The sequence below is a fragment of the Gopherus flavomarginatus genome, chromosome 2 (genome assembly GCF_025201925.1).
Source record: "Gopherus flavomarginatus isolate rGopFla2 chromosome 2, rGopFla2.mat.asm, whole genome shotgun sequence".
NCBI classification, from domain to species: Eukaryota; Metazoa; Chordata; order Testudines; family Testudinidae; genus Gopherus; species Gopherus flavomarginatus.
The window spans coordinates 267187018-267200923 of record NC_066618.1 but is presented as its reverse complement, the minus strand read 5'-3'; the positions used below and the strand labels follow the sequence as shown (position 1 = coordinate 267200923).

The 13906-nt window shown below is 42.8% G+C and overlaps 1 protein-coding gene across 1 annotated transcript in view; it reads right to left on the bottom strand.

Annotated features, from left to right (window-relative positions):
• OXR1 (oxidation resistance 1) overlaps window positions 1-13906 on the bottom strand; it is a 536651-nt gene that overhangs the window by 455590 nt on the left and 67155 nt on the right. The window contains exon 3 of the mRNA XM_050940739.1: window positions 13465-13544. Within this exon, the coding sequence (XP_050796696.1) occupies window positions 13465-13481 (17 nt within the window). The 5' untranslated portion in view covers window positions 13482-13544. The remainder of the gene's footprint in view (window positions 1-13464; window positions 13545-13906) is intronic.

The window sequence follows — 13906 nt, the reverse complement described above, 5'->3', positions numbered from 1 at the left end:
GTGATGGAGCTGAGTTTAGAGCTGAGAGTATTGGAGCTGAGAGAAAGGGGGCTTGTATTGTCACTCAACCAACAAAATGCCAGGGCTGTTGGTGGTGGCAACAGAAAATGGTAGGGAAAACCAGATTTGCAGTGGCATGTGCAGAATTTATTCACAAGTGTCTCAGACCACTTGCTTTAAGGGGTTTGGAAGAATCTTTCCCCAAAAGTCTTACCAATTAGTCACTTTTTATCAAAATATTGTAACCATATCTTCAAATATAAATGCATTTGGTCAATGTTATATAAGTCTCTGATAAACAGAGAGTGTTTTCTTTTAAGCAATAAGACATGACATTCTCATGGGTCCTTTCCAGTTTTCTTCCCTTCCCCATTCCCATCCTCGTACTTCTTACCTAGATATTTTCTTTACTTATTAGAACTGAAGTTAAGAATTGAGAGGACAGGCTGAGGGGACGTGAGTTAGGGAGAGGAAAAAGGAAGGAAAAATGGAAAGGCCAGATATGGTGAAAAATGAGAGGGATGGGGATGTGCAAAATTTAAAGGTGACAATGTGAACAGATCTAATGCTACCAGAAGCTGGACCTCCGGTCAGTCACTGAGAATCTGTGCTGCCTTCAGAAGTTAGTCTAGAGAATCTACTCTAGATTACACACAAAAATACTACATTAAAAGAATGTTATTACAGTTGCAAAGCCAGTCACTCGAAGGTGAACAGCACACTAACACACAGGAAGCTTCCTACCAACACTACAGAAAGAAGGATTCTGCGTGGACTCCTCCTGAAGGTAGAAACAACAGACTGGACTTCTACAGAGTGCTTCCGTCGACATGCACAACTGAAATTGTGGAAAAGCAGCATCACTTGCCCCATAACCTCAGCCATGCAGAACACAATGCCATCCACAGCCTCAGAAACAACTCTGACATCATAAGAAAAAAGACTGACAAAGGAGGTGCTGTAGTCATCCTGAATAGGTTGGAATATGAACAAGAGGCTGCTAGACAACTCTCTGAACCCACAGGACATTCTATAGGCCATTACCCTCTGAACCCACTGTGGATTACCAAAAGAAGGTACATCATCTGCTCAAGAAACTCCCTAAAGCAGCACAGGAACAAATCTACAAATCTACAGGGGTATTCTACCTGTTACCCAAAATCCATAAACCTGGGAATCCTGGATGCCCTATCATCTCAGGCATTGGCACCCTGACAGCAGAATTATCTGGCTATGTAGACTCTCTCCTCATGCCCTACGCTACCAGCAGTCCCAGCTATCTTCGAGACATCATTGACTTCCTGAGGAAACGACAATCCTTTGGTGATCTTTCAGAAAACACTATCCTAGCCACTATGGATATAGAAGCCCTCTATGCCAACATTCCACACAAAGATGGACTATAAGCCATAAGGAATAGCATCTCTGATACCATCATGGCAAACCTGGTGGCTGAACTTTGTGACTTTGTCCTCACCCATAACTATTTCAGATTTGGAGACAATTTATACCTTCAAGTCAGCAAGATTGCTATACCCCTCAGTATGCCAACATTTATATGGCTGACTTAGAACAATGCTTTCTCAGCTCTCGTCCCCTTACGCCGGTACTCTACTTGCACTGGGAAGTGTTCCTTGCCCACACTGAGATTCCTCAGCACTCCAGTGGCAACTGGCATAGGGAGTGAGGCCAAAGGTCTATATATGAATCTCAGTCTACATGTTAAGCCACAAATTTACTTTAAAACGCAACATACCTTACAAAGCCATTAGTAATCTCAGGCATAAATGCAGTGTTTGGTTTCACACAACATGTGGCACAGATGCCCACTATGTGAAAGCAATGGGACTACTCATGGGAATAGAATTAATCAGGATCAAGCCTCAAGCATAATGCTGTGGACTGTATCATCCCATCTCTTTTTCAGAAAACTATCCAGTTCAAAGGGGAGTTCTGCTTAACGATGAATGGGATGATATGGTGTTTCAATCTTTGGTGTAGGCAGTGGACACTAATGCCTCTTTCCTCTACCAATAAACTACAAAGCGAAGTGGTGACATTAAACAAGAGAAGTTACAAAGTGACAGGTTTGACGGCTCTGGGGCTAACCGCAGAAAAGGATCTCAGGATTTACAATGGTACAATACAAAAGGCTAGTCTGATGCTTACATTTTTAACCAGAAGACCCTTTAGTAGATGGTTGAAAGCATGACAATGCAAAACGGAACAGTTTTTCTTTTAATTTACCCTTAGGGGGCAGTGGTATGTCTATATTTTCAAGTGGACAGTTACTTGTGCGTGTTCTCCATACTTGCACCAAGTGTTCACATACACAGTGCTAGGCACAGGTACACTCTGCACACAGGTGTATGTAACCTCATCCACCATGCCCCTTTTCAATCACTGTGTGTAGGTGATGCACAGTGCTAACAATATGCAGCAAATCTGTTCATAGAGCATCTCCTGTGATGCACAGGAATCTGGGATACTGCCCCTGAAATGTTAGTGATGCACTAACATTTCAGGGGCAGTATCCCAGATTCCTGTGCATCACAGGAGATGCTCTATGAACAGATTTGCTGCATATTGTTAGCACTGTGCATCACCTACACACATTTGACAATGGAACCTCCCATAAGTACTGGAACTAGGTGTGATGCCGCACCCCCTAGCTTGAAGAGTTTCCATTATATACAAGGTTTGTAGTTTGGTTCAATGGCTGTCAGCACGTACATTATAAAAAATTGATCGAGCACTCCTGCATCTCTCTGACATCGCGCCCTTCTGCCAAATTCCATTGGAGAGATGAAGTAAGTCCGTGAAGATGTGGTTCTGCTCCCGCTCATTGGGCAAATGTTCATGTGGTGCAATGCTGGACTCTGGACTGAATCAGTCCAAAGAGATTTCAGACAGCAAAGATGGCTGACCAGGGGAAGGGGAATGAAAATCCACTTGTGTCTCATGAAACAGATGTGTTGAATGCCACAGGTGGAACTCCACTTCTGATCCCAGACAACCAGCATAGTGTGGTAGGAACACAGTCTTGGAAAACGGGGATAACGAACAGTGATTGCAGAATTTCAGAATGAGGAAGCAGGCAGTCATGAAGTTGGTGCAAGCTGCTCTCACAACTCTCCAGTGCCAGACCACTTGATTTCAGAAGCCCATACCAGTACAGAAGTAGGTGGTTATTGCCTTCAGAAGCTGGTAACACCTGACAGCTACTGGCCAGTTGCCAACCAGTTTAGGACTGGGAAGTCAACTGTCAGGGCAGTAATTGTACAGTCTGCTACACTATCAATACTGCGATCTACCCACAGGTGATTCCCATAACCCAAGTCCCTGAAATTATAGCAAGATTTCAGAGGATGGGTTTTCCAAACAGTGTGGGGGCCCATTGATGGAACGCACATCCCTATACTTTGCCCACCAAAAGGGGTCAGTGAATATGTAAACTGCAGAGGTTACCACTTGCTGGTTTTCCATAGCTTAGTAGACCACAGAGATCGGTTCACGAACACAAAGTTGGGACACATGGGAAAGGTCCATGAAAGCAGGGTGCTTAGGAGGTTGGGACTGTATTACAGGAGGGAAGAAAGGACTTTATTCCCACAAAACGATGTGACAATGTACAGTGTTTCTGTGCAGACATATTTTGGGGGATCCCACATGCCCTCTACTACTGTGGCTAATGAAACCTTACCCCAACATCGCTGATCCAAGAAAAAGGGAATTCGACTACAGACTGAGTAGCTGTAGAATGGTGGTGCAGTGTGCGTTGGGGAATCTGAAAACCCACTGGGGACACCTTTAGACCCATCTGGATTCCAATATGGCCAAGACAGTTGAGTTTATTGTGGCATACTGTGCTTTGCATAATATATGTGAGGCTAAAAGAGAATACTGCTATAGTGATTGGGCACAGGGCACTTCTGTTTTCCAAACCTTTACAGGTAGACAAATCCCACACTGTGCACACAGCTCCTGGTTCCCAACAGGCCAGGGAAATTTGTGATGCTGTGCGCTCATACATAATGGAACACTGGAGAGTCAGAAGGTGACTTGGGACTGTCAAGGTACACTATTGCGATGCTATGGTGCTGCTTGAAAGTTCTCAATTGAGCACCACCATGTATTTCCGTTGTTAGATACTTTGATGGGTTTTGATTCCTTACAGGTAATGTACTAACTGAAAGCAGCCATTTGGGGGCGGACCCTCGAGATTAATACCTTTGGCTGTGGTTTTGTGCTGTGAAGACTGTTAGTGCACTTTAATGCCATAGCAATGTTTTGCCATATGTTATCTGCTCTGTTTTAAGTTGTTTTATAGGGAGCACTGAAGCATTGTTTAAAGTTATTAAGAACAGTTCTGTAAGGTTCTGGGAGGGACTTAAGACATTCATTCCACACAGTTCTCTCTGACACTGTAGCTCTTATCAAGTGCTATGCACTGCTGTCATGCCACCGGGGGAGGACACTGGCTGCTGGTTACTTCTGGCAGCAGGCAGTGCTCCACCTCTACTCTCAACACACCCACCATGGTGATGAAGAACTATTATGTTGCTCTAGCAACAAGTGATGAGGAATCACCCCCAAAGGTGGAGGAGGAGAAGCCATGAACCCCCAAAGCTGGTAGAATCGCAGCCACCACTTCCAGGAGGAAATGTAGGGTATTGGTGGTTGGTGATGCTTCTGAAGGGGACAGAGGCACCCATCTGTCAGCCCTACATGGCCTCCTGGGAAGTATACTGCCTGCCAGCGGCCCATATCCAAGAGGTTATGGAGGGATTGTTGAGGATCATCTGGCCCTCTGACTACTACCCCATGCTACTCATCCATGTGGGCACTAATGATATTGCAAGTGTGACCCTAAGCAGATCAGACGTAACTACAAGGCTCTGGGAATAAGGGTGAAGGAGATGGGGACACAGAGAGTGTTCTCTTTAATTCTTCTGGTCCAGGGTAGGGGCTCATGAAGAGACAGATGCATCCTGGAGGTGAAAGCCTGGTTGCAAGGATGGTATCGTCAGAAGGGCTTCAGCTTCCTTGACCACAGGATGCTATTACAAGAAGGACTGCTAAGCAGAGATGAGGTCCATCTATTGAGGATGGGGAAGAGCATATTTGGCTACAGATTGGCTAACCTACAAAGGAGGCCTTTAAACTAGGTTCGATGGGAGCAGGAGACAAAAGCCCACAGGTAGGTCAAAAATATGGAGACCTGAGAGAAGGGTCGGAATCCAGGGGAACATGGGCTTTCATAGTAGTGACATAACCTTAGTCCCAGATTTGGACCTTAGCGTCCAAAATATGGGGGTTAGCATGAAAACCCTCCAAGCTTAGTTACCAGCTTGGACCTGGTACCTGCTGCCACCACCCAAAAAATTAGAGTGTTTTGGGGCACTCTGGTCCCCCTGAAAAACCTTCCCTGGGGACCCCAAGACCCAAATCCCTTGAGTCTCACAACAAAGGGAAATAATCCTTTTTCCCTTCCCCCCTCCAGGTGCTCCTGGAGAGATACACAGACACAAGCTCTGTGAAACTACACAGAGAGATTCCCCCTCTCTGTTCCCAATCCTGGAAACAAAAAGTACTTTCCTATTCCCCCAGAGGGAATGCAAAATCAGGCTAGCAATCCAACACACAGATCTCCCCGATTTCTTCCTCCCACCAATTCCCTGGTGAGTACAGACTCAATTTCCCTGAAGTAAAGAAAACTTCAACAGGTCTTAAAAGAAAGCTTTATATAAAAAGAAAGAAAAATACATACAAATGTGCTCTCTGTATTAAGATGATACAACACAGGGTCCATTGCTTAAAAGAATATTGAATAAACAGCCTTATTCAAAAAGAATACAAATCAAAGCACTCCAGCACTTATATTCATGCAAATACCAAAGAAAAGAAACCATAGAACTTACTATCTGATCTCTTTGTCCTTACACTTAGAAACAGAAGACTAGAAAGTAGAACTACTTCTCCAAAGCTCAGAGAAAGCAGGCAGACAAAGACCTTAGACACAAAATTCCCTCCACCCAAAGTTGAAAAAATCCGGTTTCCTGATTGGTCCTCTGGTCAGGTGCTTCAGGTGAAAGAGACATTAACCCTTAGCTATCTGTTTATGACAAGTAGGGATAAGGTAGAGACAAGACAGAATGGAGGTGGGGAATCAAATCAGTATTTTAGATGTCTGTATACTAATGTGAGAATCATGGGGAATAAACAGGAAAAATTAGAAATGCTAGTGAATAAACAACTACAATCTAGTTGGCATCACAGGTGGGACAATACACATCACTGGAATATTGGTAGAGAAGGGTACAGCTTGTTCAGGAAGGAGGTATTTCTTTGTATATTAAAATTGTATACACTTGGACTGAGGTTGAGATAGAAAAAGGAGACGGACTTGTTGAAAGTCCCTAGGTAAGGATAAAAGGGGTTTAAAAAACAAGGATGATGTCATGGTATGGGTCTACTATAGATCACCTAACCAGGAAGAAGTGGTGGATGAGGAGTTTTTTAAACAACTAACAAAATCATCCAAAGCACAGGACTTGGTTATGGTGGGGAAACTTCAACTATCCAGCCATCCATTGGGAAAATAACACAGCAGGGCAGAGATTATCCAACAAGTTCTTGGAATGTATTGGAGACAATTTTTTATTTCAGAAGGTGGAGAAAGCTACTAGGAGATAGTTTGTTCTAGATTTGATTTTGACAAATAGGGAGGAACTGGTTGAGAATTTGAAAGTGGAAGACAGCTTAGGTGAAAGTGATCATGAAATGTGAGAGTTCATGATTCTAAGGAATGATAGGAGGGAAAACAGCACAATAAAGACAATGGATTTCAAGAAGGCAGACTTTAGCAAACTCAGGGAGTTAGTAGTTAAGGTCCCATGGAAGGCAAGTCTAAAGGGAAAAACAGTTCAAGAGAGTTGATGTGCTGATCAGGTGTCAACTAGAGTATTGTGTCCAGTTCTGGGTGCCACATTTCAGGAAAGATGTAGAACAATTGGAAAAAGTCAGAGAAGAGCAACGGAAATTATCAAAGAGCTAGAAAACATGACTTAGGAGGGAAGAATGAAAAATCGGATAGCTTTAGTCTGGAGAAGAGATGACTGGTGGGGGGATAACAACAGTTTTCAAGTACATAAAAGGCTGTTACAAAGAGGAAAGAGAAAAATTATTCTCCTTAACCTCCAAGGACAGGAGAAGAAGCAATAGCTTAAATTACAGCAAGGGCAGTTTAATTTGGACATTAGGAAAAACTTCTTAACTGTCAGTGTAGTTAAACACTGGAATAAATTGCCTCGGGAGATTGTGGAATCTCCATAATTGAAAATTTTTAAGAACAGGTTAGACAAACAGAGGATGGTCTACATAATACTTAGTCCTGCCATGAGTTCAGGGGACAGGACTAGAAGACCTCTCGAGGTCCCTTCCAGTTCTACAATTCTATGATTGGTCCCATGGCATTAGATGCCAGTGGTATTTGTTTGGTGCAGGTGGATGTGTCCTTAAAATACCGCTCGGTGTCAGGTATCTTCACTGTTAGTTTAGTTCTGATTTCTTTCTGTTCACTTTTATTATTAAGCAAGACAAAGACTTCTCAATAAAATTCTCCTCTGTTTTTCATTGTGGTGCTTTAGACAACCACAGTATACTTCATTGAACCCATGAACTTTTTTTATTTTTTCTTAATAGCTGAGGTGCATGGGGAAGGGTTGGGAAGGGATAGAATTGTTAGCATTTCCTTGGCACAAGACTTTTACAGAAATCACACAGTCACGTGCTGCGAATCCTGTTACTAACCCCAAATCTCTGGGAAATATCAAGTATCATACTCAGAAAACAAGATACAGACACAAGTGAAGAAACAGTAACTTTTATTTACAGACATACATGGAACAGTTTGTAATAAGAACAAATGAACAAACAAACAAAAAAAGCCAAATCCCCTCAGGAGACATCTCCTCACCCCTCACCTCCCCCTCCTCCTGACAAGTGGGGGGGACAGCCATGGAATATTGTATGGGAGGATAAATGTAGACATGTCCTGAGTGGGATTTGGGGGTTGAAAACAGGCTAGACAATAGGGACTAGGTCAGGCTTATCATTCCCCTCCTTAAAACACTGGAGGGATTCTTCCAAGAGGGGTTTCAGGTGACTGAGGAGGATGTGGTGCCAGGTGTCCAGCATGCTTTTCCCTGGCAGGGGAACTGGGATTCACCACTTCAGCAACAGATTGCACAGCAGCTGGAGGAGCAACATGTAGTGCCTGTTCCCACAGAGGAGCAGTGTCCATGGCATCAGACAGGACTCAAAAGCATTCCACCACAAGTTGGACTAGAGACTGCATGAGTGCAAGATCCTGTTCTCTCTGTGCAGGAATGCCTCATCCTTCGAGCCCAATCCTCTCCTGGCTACCCTTGACTCCTTCTGTCTATATCAACAAGCAGGTCCTCCAGAGTCCTTTGGCGTCTTCCTCTGCTATCTCTGCAGTGCCACTTCTGTCCTCCCAGTGGAATAGGCTCTCTGTTGGCATCAGAATGTCCTAACAAGTCAAAGACAAGGGTAGCATAATATTTCATTTTTCTTTGGAAAGTACCTAAATCTCCCCTCCCCCACACATAACACAACTGTGCTGCCAAAGGCCACAACATTGATACTACTTAGAATCCAAGAACACAGCTGTTACAGTCTCCTTCCTTCAGGCTACTCTTGCAGCCCACAAGGAAAGAGCTGATGTTAAAAATAGTAAGATACATGAATTAATTTTATTCGGATGTAAAGTTTACAGTGCATGGATGGACTACGTGGGCTGGGGTTTGGTTTCTTTAGGGTAATGTTACCAAGTCACCTTTCTCTTCTTTAAAAGCTGGCCATCACTTGGAGAACATAGCTGTACTGAAGTTACCCCAGAATGGAAAAGAAAAGTGGCTTTCCAGTACTGTGGAGAACAGCTGGCCACCTGTGCAAGAGAGATGTTTCTGATAGTGGTGACCCCTCTTCATATTGCTGAGTGGAGAGGTTTGGTGAGCTTTGAAGGGAGACCAAGCACATTTGTCCTGCCGTTAAACCTGAGGAACCAGCTTCAAATTCTTCTAAAACAAAAATTTGCTGGATTAGATTTACAGGACTTGATGGCAATTCACGAGGAAAGTGACTGAGTTCCCATGGAAGAGGAACAGAGAACAGCCCTCCCGACCACCCCTTTCCAGCCATGTCTTGTTTGGGGACCATGTCAGGGTGGAGCATGGGTAGGGAGAAGGGGCTGGCTTCAGAGATGTATTACCAGAGCAAGAGGGGATATTTACCAGGTGTTTGGGGGCATATTACAACTTACCAGACTTGGATCCCTGTTCCTGCCACAGCTCGGGGTCTTCCCCAGGCTCCTCAGAGGGGGCTTCCTCAACAGGGTCTGCCGGGTAGCTGTGTGGAATCCTCTGGATCTCCCATGGCTTCCTCTGGAACTATCTCCGAGGCCTGGGCTGCCTTCTCACACTGCCCATCACCAGCATCCCACAGTACAATGAGGCTAGCAAGGGCTAAGTCCTCTCCCAGAGTGAGTATACGAGTCCCTCACCCTCTGGTACAGGAGCTTGAGGTGCTTGATGTGTTCCCAGCACACGGACAGAGTCTGGTGAATGCCTGCCTCCTCCAGCCTCTGTGAAATCTCCAAATACAGGTGTTTGTCCCTGCTGGTACAGGCAAAGTTATGGAGGATGGAGTATTCTGCCCACACATTAATCAGCACCTTGGCGTGCTCCAGAGACCAGGCAGCAGCTCTTGGAACATGCTCCAGTTCATGGAGTACAGTTCATAGGAGAACAAACTGCTCAGTGTAGCCCAGTACTGCTGGCAATGGGTGATCAGGGACCTTTATACCTTGGGTAAGCATCAGACAGCAAAGTGATCTGTGCATTGGGCAAATGGCCCTAAAGGACTATCAGTACCTGTGACCTGGTGCACACTCCTTGCCCCAATCCACACTGCACTATAGAAGTGCAAGACCATGCCACAGCGGAGGTGTACACATACCCACATCCCTTATGCATGCTAGCTTCAGGAATGTACTTCAGATGAGGACAGTAGGAGGGCTATGGCACAATAACGCACATGACTATGCACGAGTGTAGACACACACTTAGTGGAAAGTGATTGGCCCATATTCACTGTTCATCTGCCTCAGGGTAAAACTACATCTTATGGACAAAAGTTAAATGAAACAAATGGGTTTTCACAAAGAAGAGCTCAAAAAGGAACACCCACAACTTCCTGCAACAAGAGATTGTGATCATGTGTGTCACGGAGACCTTTCGCTTTTTTTATCCAGCTTCTAATTTTCCAGGAAGTAATCATCTTCAGTTGTATCCAGTCCTATTCCTCTAAGGCAAAGGCCTCTACAATCTATCCAAAAAGGAAACACACCAGTCCTGCACCAGCTCTTTCCTGAACTCTGTGGACTTCCATCTAAGTCCTCTGTCTCCACTTTGGGAGAATCATGCAGGTCCATCTAACGGGGGGAGGGAAGGGGAACTAAAGCAGCCCACAATGTATTAGTTAATTGCTAATAAACAGCCAGCAGCAGAGAGCACAAAGACACAAACCATTGTTGTTATGTGTCTCCCTCAGAAATACCAGTTATAGCTATGCTTGTTACAAATTTCTTAAGGACTGATGGAGTTTATAAACACACATGGAATCCAGAAAATGTTTCCAACCAAACTAACAATTTCAATTAAGTTAAATTTTGAGCCTGCACTGATTTAGCATCATAGGAATGTAAATGTAGAGCTAGAAGGGATCTCAAGAAGTCTCAAATCCAGCCCCTTGAGCTAAGGCAGGACCAAGTAAACCTAGACTATCCTGACAGTGTTTGTCCAACCTGTTCTTAAAAACCTCCAATGATGGGGATCCCAAAACCTCCCGGGGAAGCCTATTCCAGGTTTACTTATTATTGTGCTGTCAATGTGCTGTATGATACAAAGAGGAATACAGGGACCGCAATTGCCTCTGTGGCAGCTCCCCCCTTGACATCATGATATATTGCAGGGTCTGTACTGGGGGACAGCATGGAGAGTTTGCAGGCCAATGAATAGAAATCTCCTCCAGCCATATGGGATAAGTTCAGAAAGATAGGAGCCTTGGGTTATACTATGTCTTCTGTGTAGCCCCTGCTTGGGAACCCAGAGATAGTCAGAGCTGGGATATCCCTGGTAGCCTAACTCCTTCAATGGAAGGTAGATAGAGCTATTAGCCAGACCCTCCTGTAAATCGCAGATGCACTGCCAGGTATGGCAGCAGACCACATAGGCTCTTCTATGGATGGGGAAAATCCCACCCCATGCCAATAGGATAGTCTGAAGGGGATCTCTGCAAGGTAATGCTCATATAAACTCTACCCACGACTCCCCTTCTACGGGTTTTTCCACAAAGGGATGGTCTGGGCCACAGTATGAAAAATTGCTTTTGCAAAATTGGAGTAAGTATGTAGCATGAATAAAACATCACATCAGACACTCATTTGGGGAGAAAAAATACTCAACTCTGCTAGTTCCATGCTGGTGCCTTTTGTAGATTCAATTAATCACAGAGAAATTCGCATGGTAAATAAAAAAGATGAGAATGGAATACTGAAAACACTTACGACAGTTTAGTATTTAAAGGCATGGGATCAGCTCTTAAATTAAACTGAAATGAAGGGGAATTCATATCTATTGTTAAAAATGTCAGTACCTGTTGTCAATGGGGCTTGTGATAAAGCATCTTAGAAATATTTTCCTTCCTCAGAAGCTGCATGTTTGAAAAAATTATTCTAATAGAACAATTGCTTTTTTCAACTTTATTATTCAGTCAGGACTAATTCAAATAGATATGATTCACTGAATGCAAACCTTGCACATAAAACACAGCAATAGGCAGAAATAAAAGAGTTCAGCTACAATATACCTGGTAGCTTTTGACAATTTGATGACGAGAGAGTTTAGGCTTTAAATCAAAGTGCTGTGATTTTGTTAAAAATAACTCTTTTGTATTATAATTGGCATCACAATATTAGAACTCATTCAGATTTCATTTTAGAGGAAAAGAAACTCTTACTTCTTTTTTTCCATAAGTTAATTGTTTTATGTAACATAACATTTCCTTGCAAACAGTATTTTTCCATAAGCAGACAATTAAATATGAAGTCTGAAATTTTCAAAGAAGTACCCACTGATTTTTGGGGGAGGGTCAACCTGTGAGGTTAGCAGGTTCAGCACCTCTGAGTATTCTAAAATGAGCACCCAAAATTTGGGCATCCAGAATTAATGGCCACATTTCAAAATTTGGACCTAAACACATTACAATTTTCTAGTATTTGAACAAGGGGATCACGATCTATTGAAAATAACACAGTGTGATGACACATTTTACCCTTTTTATCTTTCTAGTCAAAGGCATTTCCTCACTTTATACATAGAAATCTACAGTATGCCAGGAAGGTCTACTCTGTCCCTATCCTTCCAGAATATAGTGAACCATTTACCTATTGTACATGATGCACAGCTGTTTGAGGTAGGGAACACACAGTAAACAGATGTTACATAATAGCTGCATCTCACAGGTGGGCAGTGAGAACTTATTGTACCCAAGGTCTAACAATACCTCACATAATTCTTGGCATGTATTTGACCTTATCATATACAACACAGAAGTGTTTGGCTTTCAGAAAGGAATCTGTATGGGAAATTTTCATTTACATAATATTTAAGATGCAATCTGAGGGTGAATAAAAAGAATAAAATTCCGAGGCCACTGGATGGATAAAATGGATGAAACCTGTTGTTGGCCTTTTATTGTAAAACTCTGAAGAAATAAAGAGATAGTAGAAGAACAAAATGCTTTGAAACCAGTGGTTTACAGATTAAATTATGTCACTGATAAATCAAATATCAATCCCAGTTTAACTGTAGCATAATTCATGGGATAAATATTACATTGAGTAGAATCATTTGATCTGGCACAAGCTTTAACTTCCCACAACCCTGAAACACAATCAGCAAGAAATGGAAATCCACAAAATTGCAGCTTTAGAAGCCCATTACTATGGACCCCGCAATGATACGTTTGCACTCATGAAAATGGGATACGTATTACTCCATTTTGTGTATTTCCAGCATCTCTCCTTCTGAATGCTGGATGTACTCTGATACTAATATAAATGTTCTATTTCATACACTAGAGGTGTCACATTGTGCTTCTGGTAGCTGTAATATAATTCTGTTTATATATTGCTCCCTGCATGAAAAAGAACTAAGGGACTATACAGCAGGAGGGGAAAAAACAGATAATACAACAATAGCAATGTATCCTGTTTATGTACCTTGCATAATATTATATTTACCACAAATAACGCTTCACAGTATGGTCACATTCACTATACATTTTTTGAATGATGAAAAACAGAATACAGAAACTGACCTTTTAGTGCCAAACATAATGGTGGATGGTTTGCTTCACATTTATGAGAGTTCTGCACTACAGAGACTGTTCTAGTTGACCTGGTCAAAAAAGAAAAGAAAAAAGAGAGACACATTTTCAGACTAAGACATGTAGGAGATGGATGTAAATGCCCTGAAGAATGTCTTTACTATAAAACCTCTTTAACCAGAACTCATGAGCAACCATTCAGAAGTGTTACAGAAATAGGCAAATACGTGCAACCAAATATATGCTGATGTAGATCCGAAACCTGAGATTTTTAGTCAATCTTCCCTGAGGCAAAGCAGCCATTGATATCAATGACTGCTTCCTTACTTGGCCCTTACTTAGGCAAACTGAGTAGGGACCTCAAGGATTGATCGCTAAATAATAAAAGATAAAACCTTTTTTATAAAAACTGAAAATGCTGAAAAATGATGTT